The sequence below is a fragment of the Paralichthys olivaceus genome, chromosome 13, assembly GCF_024713975.1.
Source record: "Paralichthys olivaceus isolate ysfri-2021 chromosome 13, ASM2471397v2, whole genome shotgun sequence".
NCBI classification, from domain to species: Eukaryota; Metazoa; Chordata; class Actinopteri; order Pleuronectiformes; family Paralichthyidae; genus Paralichthys; species Paralichthys olivaceus.
This window is the reverse complement of record NC_091105.1, coordinates 17663746-17682790: the sequence shown is the minus strand read 5'-3', so window position 1 is coordinate 17682790 and position 19045 is coordinate 17663746. Positions and strand designations below refer to the sequence as shown.

Below are 19045 nucleotides of genomic sequence, written 5' to 3'. Positions count from 1 at the left end.
GGTTAGATCATCATGCGCATCTATTACCGGCACTAAGGTACAGGCGCTGCGAGCAGCCAAAAAGCTCCAACATGCACTGAACTCCGGAGATCATTCGGACGTTCTCCAGCAGGGGGTGTATGTGTAGAGGCCAATGTCAGTGAGAGCCTCTGCACTCTGCAGATCCTTAGTGTTTTCTCCGGAGGTTTATGTGTAAACGCAAATGTCAATTTATCAATCAATCAAATTTGATTTGCATAGCCCATATTCACAAATCACAATTTGACTCATAGGGCTTTAACAAGGTGTGACATCCTCTGCCCTTAACCCTCGACCAGTAAAAAGGGAAAACTACAGAAAAACACTTTTAACAGGGGGAAACGAACACAGTGAGACCGTTTCTGCAGACTTTCTCTGCCTGGACTCCGAGTATGAAAGGGGTAGTTCACCGAAAAAGGAAAATTCACTCATTATCTACTCACCACTATGATGATGGAGGGTTGGGTGAAGTGTTTGAGTCAACAAAACATTTTTGGAGTTTCAGGGGTAAACAGTGTTGCAGCCAGATGTCAATAAAATTGAAGTAAAAGCGACTTCTTCAAAATGTAAAAAACAGAAAATGCCTCCATACTGCTCGTGTGGTGTCATCCAAGTGTCCCTAAGCCCCGACATTCATATTACACTTGGAACTGCTCCATTTACACCATGTTTTTAGCCTAAATGTCCTCTGATATCCGCCTCCTATAGTTAATGCTGCAGTACGCAGGAGCTAAGAGACATTCCATGTGTGCCAGTGCCAAACTTCAAATGATTGTGTAAGTATCACAATTATGTTACAATGATACCTCCACCAAGGCCAAACGTTCCCCTGATGAAACCACATTTAAATTCACCATCTTTAATCAGATCTGCACCAAATTGAACACACTCAATAGCAGTCTCTGAAACATCCCTGATTTTTTCATCAAGATCCACAAATTACTGAGATTCTAACTTCCTCTAACAAATATCATCACGCAATGTTAAAGAAAGTGAAAAATTCCTGGATCAGCCCCCTGTTCCTGACCCGCACCAAAATTGAATGGGTTCTTTCCTAACCCATGCTGCATCTTTAGTCCAAATTTTGTGGTAATCCGTCCAGTAGTTTTTGCCAAATCCTGCTAACAAATAGACAAACAAACAAAGGCAGTGGAAAACATAACCTGGCCACGTCCCAGAGTTGGAGGCATTATCTTCTCTGGGATTAACACACAAAGATGGCAGCAAGTTTATTGGTTTAAATGATTTATTCAGAAAAATAAGAAATCTCGCAGTCTACAGATCACAAAGAGACTGTGGCCATAAAGATTTACAATTAAATCAAAGCAGGTGAAAAACTATCATACCTGTAACATGGACAGAGTTTTCTATATTCTGGTGACATCATCAGCAATTAATCAAGGTTGGAGTACTCTATTCACGATTTTGATTTATTCAAGATGTAGACTTTACAAATTTACACCAAGAGAAGGTTTAGTAGTCAACAGTACTAAAACAGATGGGACTCCTCCTGCTTCAGCGGGTATGAAGTGGGCATGTGTGACAGAAAGCAGTAGAATTACTCAGGACAGATCACAGAGCAGATTCTTTAAGTCTCAGCTACTTCATGGTCGACAGCTCGAGTGGGCTCACGTCTAAGAGTTCTTCTGTGGAACCTTCATTGTCACCTGACAACACAGAAAAAAAAAAAATTTACTCAGCATTAAAGAATTATTTCAGTGTAATGACAAGATCACTACCGTTGTGACAGTGCTTAATATATCTCAGTGTGGTATTGATTTCACTGATACAACAAATACTGTTTCAATGATTGATTGGTATTTCTTAAACAAAATGAATCTTTAAAAATGTATGTATAACTATATATAAGTTGGGCTGAACACACAAATACAATGATTTACTCATCTGAATTCTGTCCTAATGTGAACCTAATGTGAACCTCCGTCAAATAAAACAGTCGTCACAAGATATCTTTAGCCTGCAGCGTGCAGCAACATGCTGACTGCAGGAATGTCAACGAGAGCAATATCTGCAGAAATGAAAGTCCATCGTTCAATCCTCGGCAGTAGAAGAGGCCGTGACCACGTATCACTACACATGCACAAGAGGAGTGACCCCCCTGGAGTACACATGCTCCAGATCAATACTTCCTGGACGTGGTCAGTTATTTGGTTCCATGAATGCACTGCAAAGTTTCTTATATAAGGTGTGATTACACAGTTAATGTTATTATACAGAAAGTGTGATTTTACAGCGCACTATGCTGGTATGTCTTTAATAATTACCGTCTTGACTTCTGTATAGTTGTCCAGACCGTACTCTCCAAGCTCTCTGCCGTTACCTGAAGCCTTGTAACCTCCGAACGGAGCCTGAGCCCCAAACACGTCATAACAGTTAATCCTGCAGGGGAACACACACCACGCACACCAGTGAATGCTATTAAATCAATCATTTTGATGAGTATTGAGAGAATGTTTGTTTGCTTCATACCAGACTATGATGTGCATAGTAATGATTAAAGCAGTAAAACTCCTACCAGACTGTGCCTGCACGGAGCCCACCGGAGATATAGTTGGCCTTATCAATGTCCTTCGTGAACACAGCAGCTGCCAGACCATATTGAGTATCATTGGCTCTGTTCAGCACCTCCTCCAATGTTTTAAACTTCAGAATCTGCATCACTGGACCAAAGATCTGCAGGAGAGAACAGACCCATTCATAATTAAGACTAATTAAAAGCACCAGATCAAACCTTTTCACAAACAGACAAACATTTTCACCTTTTATGTTCCCTTCTCCATATTTGTACATAATATTAATATGTTCAGATCCCGATGTGGTATGACTGCTGAGTTTGATATAAGGGAGATTTACTGTTTGACTCTATCAAAGGTGAGGATTTGTTTCAGCTATGAGCAGCTGTGCGGATCATCTTTATCACAACAATCTATCCACTACCAGCCATCACAATGGAGGTGTTAGTGTGATTTATGTATTCAAAACATAGTTCAGTTTGCTGCTGCTGAGGCCCTAACACAGAACACCAGCCACATCTCAAAAATACATATAATAATAAATCATATATACAACAATATCTGCTGCATTTTCTGCATTTTAAATCTTCAGTCCTACCCTACCTCCTCCCTGGCAATGGTCATGTTGTCCTGGACATCTCCAAACACAGTGGGCTGGATGAAGTATCCTCTGTCTGCAGCCACTCCACCTCCACACATGAGCTTGGCTCCCTCCCTCTTCCCGCTGCTGATGTAGCCCAGAATCTTGTTGAACTGCTCCTGATCCACCTGGACGGGTCACAACAGAGGACTTCATTATCTCTGGGAGACTAAACAGTGAAAATGCCACTCAATTCCTTCATATGTGGAATGATTATTTTAAATGAATTACTAGTAGTGATATGAAGAATTCTATAGTTCCTCTGAGCTGTATGAAACTTTGTTGGTTATCATATTATCATTAAAACAACCATTCTGACAGAGCTTCAATAATAATGGTTACACAACCGTTCCTGGTGTCTCTGTCTGCCCTCTCTTCCACCCACCTTTCTTCTCTTCCTCATTCTTGTCCTCCCTTTGCAACTGATTTATGAAGATTGCCAACTGGTTCTAGAGGTGTGTGTTTTACCTGAGGTCCCTGCTCGGTCTTTAAGTCAAAAGGGTTTCCAACGACTCGGTTCTTGGCGCGCTCAACACTGCGCTCCAAAAACTCATCATAGATGTCAGCCTGGACGTAGGTTCGAGAGCCAGCGCAGCAGCACTGACCCTGGTTGAAGAACAGAGCGAAGTGGGACTGCTCCACTGCATCTTCCACTGAATATGAAATGACAAAGGCAACATTAACTTCACTGAGAAAACAATATTAACATACTCCTCCACCAGTATGTTATTATGCATGTGACCTGATTCATTCAAGTACTTACGGAGTATAGTCAGGGTGTGACACTGCACCATGACAGGTGTGTTTACAGGTCAGAGTCCATATTTGTTCAAATTACACAACAGTTTTAAAGACTTTCCTGCACAATTCTTTCAAACAACCCACTTGATTCAGAAAACTGTGAACAGTGCACTTACTAATCACTACATGTTTCCCATTTAACACAGAACCAGGCAGAAGTAATCAGCCATAAAAAAAATTGAGAAACACTAGATTATCTTGTAAACCTGCTGCTGGGCCTCGATCACGCCCCAGTTCCTCCACTTCTCCTGAAAGCCTGCATCATGTCAGGTTTTTTGCTTAAGTTTGGATTATTCCAAAGCAATGGTACACCCAAATTCCCTCAAATCAGTGGCACCACATGCTCCCGCTTTGCTTAATAATAAAGATAATCCAGCCTTGATTAGGATGTGACTGTAAAACATACAACAGCATGTTGCAGCTGTGAAACGCAGTCAGGTGACATACTGTTGGCATCAGACAGGATGATGTTAGGGCTCTTTCCTCCCAGCTCCAGTGTGACTTTCTTCAGATTACTGCTGCCCGATGCCTGCTGGATAAGATGACCCACCTGATGTGAAAGAAAGAGATGAAATTTACACTTATTGATAGAAATATTATTGAAAAAACACAAGTGCAGCTTACTTAAGAAGGTATGCAGGTTACAAGTGGTCATTAGCCAAACAGATAGACTGAAAATAAACTGTGTGATGTATTGATGCTGTAGATTATTCTGTTTACATGCAAGTACTTCATAGAGAAAGTTTTCCCACATAGTAAACAAACGACTATGAGAGCAAGTTGACTCTTTAACACTCTTGATGTTTCTCTCTTCATGGATCGACCTTCGTCTACCACAATCTAATCAGTTCCTCTTTGAGTCTGTGTGACCGGGCATAAGAATGGGGCTGACAGACGGATGGAAGCACAACCTGAAAATGTAATGCTTCTTGTCTTCAGCCATGGAGACATAATACTGTTTTCAATAGAGAGCCTGTCTCCTGTCAGTGTCAGTCCAAGCCTTCTGAGACACACACAAGCAGGGCAGCGCAGCTTTTTATCACTACAATGCACTTACAATCAGTCATCATGGGTCCTTAAGCTGCTGCATGTAAACAGATATTACAGTAGCCAGGTTAGTAAAAGGGCATATCAACAGGTCTGATGATAAATGTGATGTGTGCATGTACACTGTCTGACTGATGTGCACGCTGCAGAGGTTTTATAACTTGGAAGAGAGATTTTATGTGGATTACATGAGATAGGGAATCCTGCAGGCATTAGATAAGTGGAGTTTTCTCAAAGAAGAACCTAAGACTCATGGTTCAAGTTAACGTCGTGCTGTGCTTTACTTGATTTGAACTTCTAATGAACCTTTAAAGGTTTATAATCGGTTTAACTGTCTCGACAGTGTGTTAAGATAGAGACAAATCCTAACTGATCCCAAGCTGGGGACATTCACTACTTACAGCAGCACACAGTCAGAATTAGGTTGACAAGAGAATAAAAAGGCAATGGGGTGAAAAAATAAAATTAAAATACAGAATATGCACTTAACATACAGCTGTCACTTCTGAAATACGGTTTGAACAGAAATTTAACTTGAGTAAAGGATGATTGAGTGAGGACATCCTGTCCTTATATGTGAACACATAAGGACAGGATGTCTCCTCCACTGAGTGAAACTACAGGAGGGTAATAAATACCTTTGCATGCTTAGTGGGAGGGGGCTGTGAGCTTTAAGTACACAGATTCTCCTATGTTCTTTGCTCATTGGTACATGTCATTCAGGTGATGTGTACTGTGAGTCCATCTGCAGATGCTGAATTAAACTTACAGAAGGAAGTGTTTGACTTTGTGCTTGTTTCACAGAAATTGCCACCGCACCCACTAGTTAGAGGATTTATAGTATAACTATAAAAAAGAACTGTGACAGTGGTCCTACCTCTGTGGATCCAGTGAAGGCCACCTTGTCAACATCCATGTGCTTTGAAATGGCAGCACCTGCTGACGGCCCCATGCCAGGCAGGATATTCACGACACCTTCAGGGAAACCCACCTGGAAACAGATCCAAAGTTGACCAAGGCTTGACAAAATGTGGCCATTATTCCAGAGAGCATTTAAAGTACAAGTCAGTACATAATGTTTTGTAGGAGGAATATAAAATCCAACATCCGTCAGAGGAATCAAAGGAAACAATCACAACATCCTCCTCTTTAAGGAAGGAAAGAAACTTGTCATGGTGCCTGCTACTGTGCTGCATCGCCTGCTAAGCAAATAGAGATTGTGTAATTCTACAACTTTGCCAATGACAACACATGGCAGACTAGTGCAAGCTTCAATAAAACCATTCGAAGGTCGAATGTGAAAGTAGTATAGAAACTTCTGCTTTGATTCACTCTTTAACCACAGAATGATAAAGTGTAAATACTGTCTCTGTGGAAAATATGAAGAGATGTTCTTAATGTTCTGTGAGAGTACCTCTTTTATCAAGTTGGCTACATATAGAGCTGTGAGCGGTGTCTGCTCTGCTACTTTCATCACCACAGTGTTACCGGTTGCAAGTGCAGGGCCAAGTTTCCAGGCCTGCATCAGCAGAGGGAAGTTCCACTGGAGAGAAGAAGGAGAAAAGACTCAATCACAAGGCACTTCTATCAATAAATATTTGCTCTGTTTCCCTGTAGCTTCTCTGAGGCCCCTGTGAGGTAGGAATTTGAGGGGCTGCTTCCCGTCATTGCTGCAATGTCCAATTGCTCCACGTTTCAACTCCTGAACTTGAAACAGTTCATGTGGTTGTGTTCAGTCAGCAAACAGAAAGTGAAAAACTGCTGCACTCTTTAGATTCCTGCTGCACATTTTCTTAACTGTTTCTTTATGATTTGTTATTAACTATGCTGTCAGCCTCGCACACCATTTACAGTCTGGGTTTCTTTCTTTTTTTAGCTCTTTATATGCTTCATGAAAGATTTGAGCTTCCTACATACACAAGTTCTATTTTTACTTGTGAACTGGATAATTTCCTACATCCTCCAGTTTAAAATGACACGGCCTTTTTTGACCCAGTCATTTTATCTTCACTCTGTGTATCTATTCCACATTCCAAACAATGAGCCTGGCTTAACGAGACAGACCGGCTCATTGCTCTCAAAGTTGTACAAGCAACATTAACCTGTAGCTCCGGGCAATTGTGAGAGAGAATATGTGTATGTTGTGTAATGTAGGACCATAGTTTTAATTCTACTAATGGGTCTTTAAATAAAAAATATTAATAAAAACAGGACTAATTATTGTGACATCCATCCAGTCTGTGCAGGCTGGTTAAATGTCTCATGCAGGTCGGTGCTCCTGTCAGTCTGAGTCTCCTCAGTGAGACGCTTCAGTCATTAAATACGTGTTATATGTAAGAAAACCTGATTTGATTGTTAAGAACCTGAACCAGGACAAAAAATCCTCATGAAATGTAAATTCTTTAATTATGTCCACAGCACAGACTGCCCCCCCCACCTCCCTCACCGGTATGATCTGTCCACAGACTCCGATGGGTTCATGTCTGGTGTAGCAGAAAAAATCTCCGTCGATTGGGATGGTCTTCCCCTCCCATTTGTCAGCCCAGCCTGCATAGTATCTGAACACAACACAACTGGTTTAAACACAACAATACCTTTTCACGAGGTCACAGTAAAGCGACTCTGTCTCACCAATGAGATGAACTAAAGAGCTGAATGTTGCGTGTTTGTTACCTGAGACATTTCACCACATTGGGCAGATCCACAGTGTAGGAAACAGCGTACGGCTTCCCGTTGTCAAGGGTCTCTAGCTCCTAGTAACAACACAATGTCAGATCTGCATTAGTTGTAAATATAGATGCTACCTACAAATAAATTACAATATCAAACAGGGGGCAGATCCAGGACTTTCTTTTCATTGATTGATCAGAGAATGATTCATTCATACCAGAAATGTAAAAACTGCAGGGTCAGTATTGAAAATGTTACTGATCCATCCCAGGATTTATAATCAAGCATGTTTGTTTTTAATTCAGCATTATCAGCTTTATTTAACATCAGTGTTAACAGTAAATTGTGTGATCTTGTGTAAATGAAGGCAGAACTGCTTGGTCATTTTTGGACAGTTAAAAATGACTCACAGCCAGGTAGGCAGAATCCCTCTCAATGGCATCGGCCAATCTGTTGAGCAGGAGACCGCGATGAGAGGCGTCCATCCGTCGCCATGGTGACCCCAACCTGAAGGCGTTACGTGCTGCTTTCACTGCCCTGTCTACATCCGCCTGGAAATATTACACCACATGATCAAAAGGATTGTCAAAAAAAAAAGATTCTAACTGTGAACAAGAGTCCAAACATTGAATTCTGTCATACATGTAATCCCTTTGAGTTGTATAACAATTTATATAACAATAACCATCCTCACCTTACAGTAGCTATAAGTCTAATTTGGTGTACTGCTTATATATACTGCACAAGCTTATGATCACGCTTAACACTGCAGCTTGAGAAAAACGCGTGGTAAATCTTACTGCTTTAAACCAGTTAACATCTGAAATATTTTGTATTATGTTACTATTCCAAAACTCGACACACTCAAACACAAAGCAGCGCTGCATGCTTCAGTAATTGCCTCCAGCCTTCACTGGAGCATGGACATGAGTGTATGTGAGAGTCAGTAGGCGTCACCTTGTCTGCCTCTGCCACCTGACAGATGACTTCTCCGGTAGCTGGGTTGATGGTGGGGAACGTTTTCCCACTCGCTGCATCCTGCCACTGGTTGTTGATGAACAGCTGCAACATTAAAATGCATCATTAGATTTGATCAGATTTATTTTCACAGCTCATTCTCAACAAAAGGAAAAGTTATCTAATGTTGTCACTGCACAGAATTTTGCAGCTTTTATTGTAGACAGTAAAATTTCCCTCTGTGCAGTGGTTCTATAGAGGACTCTAAATTGTTTGTTCTTACAGAGCTTAGACTGAGTTAGTCACTTCTGCCTGACTGCTACAGTAACCGTGACCGACAACAAATCTGACAGAACATGAAGAAGACGAGAAAGAAGAAGACAAAGAAAAGGAAGACTGAAAAAATTAAAAGAGGGACAATCAGCATAGCTGCTCATCCCCTAATAAACTTATACAGCACCTTTCAAAGATAGTTACAAGGTGCTTTAAAAAGAAAAATTGAAAGCAAACAATAGGAAACTGTTAAAAAGCAGATCTCACAGCAGTAAAGCACAGTTACAGAAATAAAAAATGTTACAGATGAGAAAAGAGTAAAGTCAAGATAAAATAAAACATTATAATATGATTCAAATAGATGGTCGGATCAGAACTAGTAAGCACACCTCTAAAAGAAAGAGAGATTTAACAGAGGATACGGCGGTTATCAGACAGATATCATCAGTGTTTTTTTTGTTTGTCTGGGTGGAGGGATGGGATATGGGCTGAGTAAAAAGACACATTTTCAACAATTTCCCATGGATCTTGTAGATTAGGTGGAGAGAAATTACAGGTCTATACAGCGACTGGTTCCAAGATCAAATGCTAAGCTTCAATCTGGGCTGGTAAAGTGCACAACAGGTCCAGCCTCTCTCTCTGCCTCATTACCACCGCTGAGCTGCTCCTGAGCAAAGCATGCATCTCTCTCCAGGTTAGGGTTTTGTTAGGTGGTGATGATTGCATAAAATCCACTATTGATACGATAACAAGCATTTTATGAATCTGCCCTGCACCAGTTGAGGATAAAGACCCTGCAGCGAGTTCATCTCCCTCTACATAATTAGAGCAAAGGTGGAGAAGATAAGGCCTGCAGACCATCTGAAAAGCATTAGTAGCTATTCAGGTCGGATATGTAAGATGCCGACAAACAATGCCTATACTTGCATTGATGCATCCACTCAAATATGTAGTTTTATCAGAAATGCATTACATATCATGCAGGTGCTTCATTCTGAGCAGCGACTGTATTTGTCAGGACATGTGCACTGAGTGATGGATGGTGTAGTAGTTGGCCCGGAGCCCCATTAGTGATGGTAAAGTTCAAAAGACTGATGAAAGTGAGGTCCTGTTCAGAGCTGGTATACCTGGGACAACTTGCGATCAGATCTCACTTCTGCACTCTTATCTGTAAATCATTTCGGTGGTGTGTGTGTGTGTGTGTGTGTGTGTGTGAGGGAGCGGAGACAGGAGGTGCTGAGTGAATCAATGTAAAAAAAAAAAGCTTTGCTCAATGTTCATATTGTAGGCTGTCCTTCAATGAGAAAACAGGTTTGTGTTCACAAAGCTAAATGAACGTGCCCATGTGTCCCACACAATGTGGTCCTGGGTGATCAGATCTCAAATGCGTCCTTGGTGTATCTCAGGGATCACATCTGTAATTGAAGCTGTCTGAACGAGGTTCAATGACATTGTGATGTAATGGTGGGTGAACACCTCCCTGAACTGACAACATGCGTTGGCCATGTGGCCTCACGTTCACGACCGCAGTGAGCGTGTAGAGGGCCACAAGAGAGAAACTAGTCCTGAAAAAACAGGCCTCAGGCCGGGGCCAGGGTTCAGAGACAAACGCAATCTCTGCTCAGACTCAACAACCAAAATAATGCTTGTTGATTGTTTTACTTAGATTACCATTTTTACTTTTCTTTGACTTGTACTGCTGTGCTGTACTTTGTACTCACTAACAAAAGCAGTGCAGTTAAATGACACTCACTGTGTACATATTATGTGAGGTGTGTGGAACAAACACACCCTGTAAAACAAAACCAGAGGATTGAATAAAAACCACTGCAAAGCAAACAGCTTCACCTGAGAGTTAGAAATCCCTCCTCTCCTCTGGGCTAACCTCACGGGACTGAGCTGAGTGGTACTGTAACCGAGTGGTACTGTAACTGAGTAGTACTGTAATTGAGTTGTACTGTAACCGAGTTGTACTGTAACTGAGTTGTACTGTAACTGAGTGGTACTGTGACTGAGTTGGAACTAATTGGTATTGTAGCTGAGAAGCAGACTCTGGAAGGACCAGAGCTCTGGGAACACTGGACACAGGACAGGAGCCACCATCGCAGGGACCAGTACATAACCTCACCAGCACCATATGAAACTTCTCTCCCCAAGAAATATTATTAAAATCATTTATTCAGAAGTCTGTACTTTATTTATTATAATCATTTATTCAGAAGTCTGTACTTTATTTATTATAATCATTTATTCAGAAGTCTGTACTTTATTTATTTAAATCATTTATTCAGAAGTCTGTACTTTATTTATTTAAATCATTTATTCAGAAGTCTGTACTTTATACTTTCTACCACTGCCTCTCTCCCATGCTGATGTGGATTAGAGCAGCGCCCCCTGGCTCCAGGAGCAGCAGATTTGGTTGCGGATATGCATCTCAGCTCTAATCTCGACGACTCCGAGGACAAACTAGACCTTGTCCTCCGACTACACTGAAACTGTCCCCGCGTGACCACGCACTGACACGCACTCCCACACACACTTGTTGTTTCGCAATTGGCCAATGTCCATTCACAGGCCATGCACTGACGGTCAGTCCAGCTCATACCTTGTTGTAGTGGACCTCCGGCTGGGTGCTGGGTGCAGGGATGGCAGCGGCCGAGTAGAGACGCACCGACAGCCCGCTCAGTCCGGGATAAGTCCGAGAAAACACGGTGCGGATCATGGTGAGTCCTCCTGCACGTCCGATTCACGATGAGAGCCCTGCAGCCTCTGGAGTTCAGAGCTGTACCTCCAGTCCCGCCCACTCCTGCAACGTCACAGGCCTTCGTTTCAAAAAACCTCAAGAAAACAAGAGATGAAATGAAACTGTGGGACACATCGAGGAGGGCTGAAGAAGGGTTGTGCAGAAAAAGAAAAGTGTCACAAAATATGTGGGCAAAGTGAAAAAGAAACACCACAGCAAAGAAGGCAAATCAAATCACTCTCTGTGCAATTCAGTGATTTATGTGCAATCCACTCACTGTACATATTCATATTTTGTTCTGTTGTTACACTTAATATACTAGTTTTTATTCCATTCATAATTTTCTATATGTTTTATATTCCCAAAAAACTAAAATACGTAAAAGCAATTACAAAACATTTAATAAAACATTCAATTTCAAAAATATAAGAAGGATATAGTGTATATAGTTGGAGACATGCAGGTGACTGGAATCTATATTTATTGAATGTTGTTCATATAATATTATGGGACTACAAAAATGCAGTCTGCTCTGCTTGAGTCCATACCTTGTTCCTTGAGCAATCACTCCAGGTTTTAACCCCACACCAAACATGAAAACCCTAACAAAACATTTTTAAGCAGTTATTAATACATTTCTGTTTTAAAATCATGCATTGACCAATTTTTTTTTCAAATTAAACACCAAACAAAGGCTGGCCTCAGCTGCTCTCTTGCAGAAAGGAAGGCTTAGGTGAGCTCCCCGTCAGCAAGCACAACCACATATTACAATATTAAAAACTATAATTAAAGTTATTATTTCTCAGCCTGCGTCCCCTTTAGTCTTCATCTGAGAATCTGGAACTGTTACAGGGTATCTGTCAGAGGATCTCAAATTGCAAGCAGGGTTGTAGGAGGATAAAAGATCTGCTAAATAATTAAGGAGTCAGACATTTAAATGCTTTACAAGTAATTAGAATAACCTTAAACTCAAGTCTAAAACATACCGGAAGCCAGATTAACGAATCTTAAACCGGGGTGACTGAGTTTGAGTTTAATTCTGGCTGCTGAGTTCTCTACAAGTCTACAGTTTTACTGCTGATACAAGAACATACAAGAGAACATACATACAAGTGAACAGCAAAGATGCAAAAAACTGTTGAAAAAAAACACCCCCTTCGTTTTGTGGTTTTGTGTAGCTCTGCAAAGAGTATATATCCAGCACCAACGTATCACTAAGATGTAAATGCCAAATGTTCAGGACACTGATGGGATAAATGCCACTTCTCTGGTGTAAAGGCATAAGTAGACATTGAAGCAGTCAGCATATAACTAACATGTTCAAACGTATAAGTAGCATAACATAAGTACTCCAGTATGCAGTCAGGGCAACAGGTAGATACGGTATGATTAGTGCAAACAGGATGAGTGCAACAATAGATTGGGCAGGGCAAAAATACTTAAAGGGAAGTGATGTTCATACAAAGTAGAATAGCAGCAGATGTAGAATCATAAAACATGACAGCAGATGAAATGACTACAGAAAGTGTCTGGTGCATGTTTCAGGTAGATTTCTTTAACACTAATGATATTCAGTGCACACAAGGCAGCTGTGGGGCGATTCTATTTGAGTCTGTTTTGTCTCTCTGTTTATTTGTAGTTACTTTGTTTAAAATCTTATTTTTTAAGTGCAGTAGAAAACACACCAGTGGCCCAACAACATTAAAAGGGAGAGTGAGCTGGTCTGTGTGCAGTGGTGCTGCCTCTCCTCCACTGCAGTAGGTGGCAGTAGTGCAGATTTACAAAGAGGAAGTCAGAAGCGCCATTACTTATCGCACAGTTACGGCCATAGACTGTGTATGGAGAAAGCTGTGTGTTGTTGTGAACGTTACCATGAGTCCAGTGTTTCCTGGCTTCGTTCTGTAGCTTCTTATTCACTCTTCACTGCTCCAGAGCCACGCTAGTCAACACTAGTGTTAGCACTTAGCGGCTAGCTGGCTGATACAGTAGAGCTAGCTTCGTTGCTATCGCTAGCTTCTGGTTTCTGTAAAGTCCGGTGAAGTAAACGAGAGGTGGTTTCTTTCCGAAGCGTCTGCACCGTAGATGAAGGTGAGTGTGGATCCCGATCATGTCGCAGGATGGAGAAAGGTTACGACTCAGTGTAGGTTGGAAAGAGATCATGCTATTTCCCCAGTATGAATCAGTTCAACGACATAATGCAGCCATATGTAAATAATAGTGGAGTTTTTAGAGACGAGTTTTATTATTCAGAACCAGAGTGTAGAGGGAATTCAACCCAGCATAGATTGAAATGTATACAAAAGCCAAAAGGAGAGAAGATATCTAAAGTATAAATATAAATGTTTACCATAGAGACAACTATAGGGATTGGTAGTGAATGGTGCAGAAACTAGTCTGTGATACAACCGAGAAGAATTCATTTTTCAGAGTCACTGAGCCGGCAAATACATTGTTTTCATGAGATCAAATCAATTGTTGTATTGTTTTGCAGTTAAACTTGATTGAGCCCCTGTCTGGCTGTTCTCTGATCAGTGTTCTTGTCTCGCAGCATGGCGCTCAAGTCAGGAGAGGAGCGTCTGAAGGAGATGGAGGCAGAGATGGCTCTGTGAGTACAATCTGGGCTGTGGTCGGGAAATTCAGATAATCTCCTTTCCTAACCACTATTCCTTTACCCTGGTGGAGAACTGCAAAGTGTCTCAGCCATTCTATTGTTACTTCAGGTTTTATTAGTCATAAAGTGTTTTAACAATCAGTTCAACCCAGAATGGTCCAGATCCAACTATTAGACTTTAAAAAATCAAAACATAATCTTTGGACTGTACTTATGTCTGTGTCTATACTTTTTTTTCTGTAGGTTCGAGCAGGAGGTTCTTGGTGGTCCAGTGTCAGGAAGCCCACCAGTTATGGAGGCAGTACCTATTGCTCTCGCCGTCCCAACGGTTCCACTTGTGCGACCCATTATAGGCACCAACACCTACAGACAGGTTTGTACTATTTTAATGACTGAGTGGACAGTCATATTCTATGCAGCTTATCGTAGTTTTGAAATGTTTACATCCAGATGCTCTCTTGTCTGTCTCCTCTCATAGGTCCAGCAGACATTAGAGGCCAGAGCGGCTAGTTATGGTGGTCCTCCACCTCCGGTCTTCGTGGGACCAGGTAAACATAAACTCCTGCACATATACACAACCCAGGGTTTGGCAGTAAGATAAACCATGTATCCAAAACTGTTCAACATCATTCAGGCTCATTTAAGGTTTAGGGTTTTTATAATACTGTCATCTAATGGTTTGGAATGATACAAATAGTTTGTGCCATTTTCTCTATCAGTCTGCACTCAAACTATAAAAACATGTTTTTACAAAATTTGTGCACATTTTTTAAGGAAATCTATTGTTTGCAAAAGTACTATTAATTCAGTACTTTGTAGAAGCCATGAACAGCTTCCAGAGCTCTTGGTTTGTTCTCTACAAGCTTCACAGTTTATCACACTCATCCTGTCAGATTATCTCAGACTGGATGAGACGTGTCTGTGAACTGGACACTGGGCCATCTCTCCCTCAGTTGTCACCAGTCTACCCATCTCTGCTGCTGAGACCGTCGCAAACAGTTGTCTTAGCAAGTGTCCAATTACTTTCAAACCGCTTACAGCTACAGATATCGATATATCAACCAGTGATACATGAATAAAACATTTATACTGTAGGTTGTTGGTTCATTTGTAGTTGGGATCACAGGTTTTGCTCTGTATTTTTCTACTTCTGTCTAGATACAAATAGTGTGTATAAATAACAAAAATGTCATGCTGGATTCTGTTTCCACTAACTTTACACTTTTTATATAACACTAACTGTGTAACCTGTGTCTGTCTCAGTCCCTCCAGTACGTCCTCCCCCTCCTCCCATGCTGAGACCAGCCTTTGTCCCACATATCTTGCAGAGGCCTGGTAAGTTACCAGCAGACTACTAGTTTACTGGTTAATCATTATTAGCATTATTACCCTGTAAAATATTTAAGGCAGAAACGTTATGGTAACTTTATTTTAATTGTTGATGGGACATGTTTGTATCTGTGAGAAGGGTCATCATCAGACATGCACTAGAAGTACACAAATAAATGCTTGTGCTGTTAGAAATGTCCCCAACAAAACATGTACATGTGTCTGTGCTGACAATTCTTCTGATGTGATTGAACAGTGAACACACATAACGTGCACATTCACACACGTGTGAGTTCATGTTTAGGAGGTCGGTGGACTACACATATTTTAAGGAATTCAAAAAGCTGTTTGATTCAAATCTCTTTGACACAGACTGCTAAAGAAACATTATGTCTGCGCTCTAAAAATCAGGTTCACATCCAGATAAAATGTGAACAGACACATGTTAATACCAGGTGTAAATGGACTTTCTCTGTCTCTCAGCTCACAAGCTTTAAAGCTGTAAAGCAGGTACAGTCAGGTGGGGGTTTTCTTTTCTTCGGGAAAAATAACTTTTGGGATTTTACAAGCATTATTGGTTATTTCTCAGTTTATGTCCCTTTAAAGAGCCATTCAGTGACGTGAATGACCTATAGTGGTAGAATATGGTTGAAGGATTGTCTGTGCAGGAAGGTGCTGTGTCTGGTTACCTGCTCATTGTGGTTTGGGCTGAGGGGGGGAATTCACTCACTATGAAGGCTGTTGAGTTAGTTGATAACCAATAAATCTAATATTGGTTGTCTCTCGAGGTTCACATGTTTAATGTCCTGTTGTCAGTTGGTCCGAGGCTGCATATGATGCGTGGTCCTCCAATTGCGCCTCCGCTGCCCAGGCCTCCTCCACCTCCTCCCATGATGCTCCCTCCTTCCATGCAGGCCCAGACACCTCAGGGTCCTTCTCAGCCCATCCAGCACATGGCTGGCCCACCTCAGGTCAGAACTCAGAGAAGTGACAGTACTGGGGGGGGGGGACATCATTGCTGATTGTTTTACACATTAATTATCTTGTGATGAGTGTGACTGACCTTATCATTACAACTGTCCTTGCTGCTCCCTTCATGTATTTCTGTATAAATACTCGAAACATTGATACAATGGACCATACAAATGATATTTGATTGATTTAAAGTTGTCGTGTGTCTCACTCAGGTCGGTGATATGGTCTCGATGGTGTCAGTCCCGACCACAAGACATGGACCTCCTCCTCCTGTCAAACCGACGCAGTCGATTATCCAGGCGGCACCGACTGTATACTCTGCTCCTCCTGCCCCAGTTGGACATAAAAGAATTGACGTCAGAGCTCAGAGACAAGCCAGAATGGTATTTATATTGTTATTTTCTAAAATGATGTTCAGGTGCTCTGCTACATGTATGGTCTCTCTCCTTCTCTGATTACTATGTCACTGGTGTTGCCTGTATATGTGTGTTTGAACATGAGTGACAGTATCAGTACATGACTTTTGTTGTTTGTGTGTATTTTTAAATGTGATATACTTGAGAAAACAATGGGAAAAAGTGGCACTATACTGTAAAATGACTAATGTAATATTAACAAGGTTCTGGGGTCATTGTTTGTAACTGACATTGAAAAGGGGGGGGCAGCTTTTCATCAGCCTTTCTGAGTCTGTGTGATGTGGATCTTCCAGGAGGAGCTGGCAGCCCGGGTTGCAGAGCAGCAGGCTGCAGTGAGGGCAGCAGGTCTACTGGACAAGAAGGAGAGTGACGACAGCACAGTCATTGGACCCAGCATGCCTGAGCCTGAGCCCTCCCACTCTGAGGTACATGAACAATCTATATCGTGTTCACCCAGAAGCTTCACTCAGAAGAACTACAGACATCATATGACTTGTGTATGCGTATGTTTCAGCCTGCGGAAAGCTCAACAGAGGACAAAAAGAAGGTGAAGATGGAGAAAGTGAAGAAGTGTATCCGTACCGCAGCGGGGACGAGCTGGGAGGACCCCAGTCTGTTGGAGTGGGAATCAGGTACAGTGCTACTGCAGGGAGCTGAGGACCCTCACAGAAAACCACCTCACACTGCCCATAGAGAACCACTGTGATCTGCTGCTCAAAGAAGACTCACTAACAATCACATGTCAGCACGTTGACCTGTGTTGTTTTACCATCATCCATAACAATCTTAGACTCTGTCATGGCAACAGCATCTGTGTTCCATTCAATCAAAATTGTTAAGTTGTGCTCCCGCTGCAGATTGGACGTTACATTGTCCGTCTCTTAAACACTCTTGTAATGTTTGTGTAACTGTTTTCTCTCCTTGTTGCAGATGATTTCCGTATATTCTGTGGTGACCTTGGTAACGAGGTCAATGATGACATACTGGCCAGAGCCTTCAGCAGATACCCGTCGTTCCTCAAAGCTAAGGTTGGACTGCAAACTCTTGTTTTTACTAATTAGACATTTATTAATGACATTTGCTGTTAATTATCCAGGCTCATTGGAGTCATTCTGTAGCAGGCAAAAACAAACACAGGAGCATATACATAACCCAGATGTAAAATGAAAGTCACTAGAGAATCTACAACAGTGGCAGCAGACACTAGTGTCAAGGTAATGCTTAATGTAAGGTTATACACATAGATAAAACAGTTTTCTTGAGACACATCCAGTCAGGCAGGTCATGACGAAATCTGAACCAAATGTCCTGTGTGTTTCACCACAGCTCACAGACGTCCTCAGAGAGAGGACTTTGCTCACAGAGCTGAACTGCATCTATCTCAGTGGTTAACACTTTTTGTGCATGTGTGCGTCATCAGGTGTTGAGAGACAAACGTACAGGAAAAACCAAAGGCTACGGCTTCGTCAGCTTCAAAGATCCAAACGATTACGTCAGAGCCATGAGAGAGATGAACGGTCAGTCACACACTAAACCTCTTTCTCCTGTTTACTGGTTTATTCTTCCGATGTGGATTTGTCATATTTTACATTTGGATGTTCCTTGACGTAGAAGTGGAGTCTGTGCCTTCCTGCTGTAACTGATAACCTCTGATTCTTCCTGTTTGTCTTGTTTCCATGTTGGGGGTTAAACTTACTGATGAATAACTGAATCCCTCTCACTCTGTTTGTCCAGGGAAGTATGTCGGTAGTCGGCCCATCAAACTGAGGAAGAGCATGTGGAAGGACCGCAACATTGAAGTGGTTCGAAAGAAACAGAAAGAGAAGAAGAAACTGGGCCTGAGATAGTGTCTATACCAGTAGGACTATATGTGTGTTGTGCTTTTAAGCAGACGGGCACCATTATGTGAAAGAACAACTCTTCTTTTGATTTGTCCATGTGAACTTTTTTTTTTTGCTCTCATCAAATAAAAACCATAATTTCTATCTGTTGCAGTTCTTGTGCCCATTGAACTGATTGTGATTCTCATTA

General features: G+C 41.6%; 2 protein-coding genes across 2 annotated transcripts; one reads left to right on the top strand and one right to left on the bottom strand.

The window, feature by feature from the left end:
• Window positions 1–1246: 1246 nt before the first annotated feature.
• LOC109632237 (aldehyde dehydrogenase 2 family member) lies at window positions 1247–11778 on the bottom strand. Its single transcript, XM_020091429.2, has 13 exons — window positions 11546–11778; window positions 8668–8772; window positions 8121–8261; window positions 7714–7793; window positions 7487–7598; window positions 6455–6583; window positions 5918–6031; window positions 4441–4543; window positions 3661–3845; window positions 3156–3320; window positions 2555–2712; window positions 2304–2418; window positions 1247–1685 (listed from the first exon to the last, which is right to left on the bottom strand). The coding sequence occupies exons 1-13, from the start codon at window positions 11660–11662 to the stop codon at window positions 1653–1655; spliced, it is 1557 nt and encodes a 518-aa protein (XP_019946988.2). The 5' UTR covers window positions 11663–11778; the 3' UTR covers window positions 1247–1652.
• Window positions 11779–13444: 1666 nt separating this feature from the next.
• rbm42 (RNA binding motif protein 42) lies at window positions 13445–18999 on the top strand. The gene is made up of 12 exons (XM_020091384.2): window positions 13445–13771; window positions 14232–14288; window positions 14538–14667; window positions 14773–14842; window positions 15558–15629; window positions 16440–16594; window positions 16811–16981; window positions 17308–17439; window positions 17529–17646; window positions 17945–18042; window positions 18435–18531; window positions 18749–18999. Exons 2-12 carry the CDS (start codon window positions 14233–14235, stop codon window positions 18859–18861), a joined length of 1212 nt encoding a protein of 403 aa, XP_019946943.1. The 5' UTR covers window positions 13445–13771; window position 14232; the 3' UTR covers window positions 18862–18999.
• Window positions 19000–19045: the final 46 nt, after the last annotated feature.

Bases quoted from the DNA above. Each gene is read 5' to 3' on its own strand.
- LOC109632237 (XM_020091429.2), bottom strand. From the start codon at position 11,662: ATGATCCGCACCGTGTTTTCTCGGACTTATCCCGGACTGAGCGGGCTG. The intron at 8,773-11,545 runs GTATGAGCTGGA...TTAATGTTGCAG, and splicing joins CGGAGGTCCACTACAACAAG to CTGTTCATCAACAACCAGTG. The intron at 2,419-2,554 runs GTAGGAGTTTTA...GTTCCCCTGCAG, and splicing joins CTCCGTGCAGGCACAGTCTG to GATTAACTGTTATGACGTGT.
- rbm42 (XM_020091384.2), top strand. From the start codon at position 14,233: ATGGCGCTCAAGTCAGGAGAGGAGCGTCTGAAGGAGATGGAGGCAGAG. The intron at 16,595-16,810 runs GTCAGAACTCAG...TGTCTCACTCAG, and splicing joins ACATGGCTGGCCCACCTCAG to GTCGGTGATATGGTCTCGAT. The intron at 16,982-17,307 runs GTATTTATATTG...TGGATCTTCCAG, and splicing joins CTCAGAGACAAGCCAGAATG to GAGGAGCTGGCAGCCCGGGT.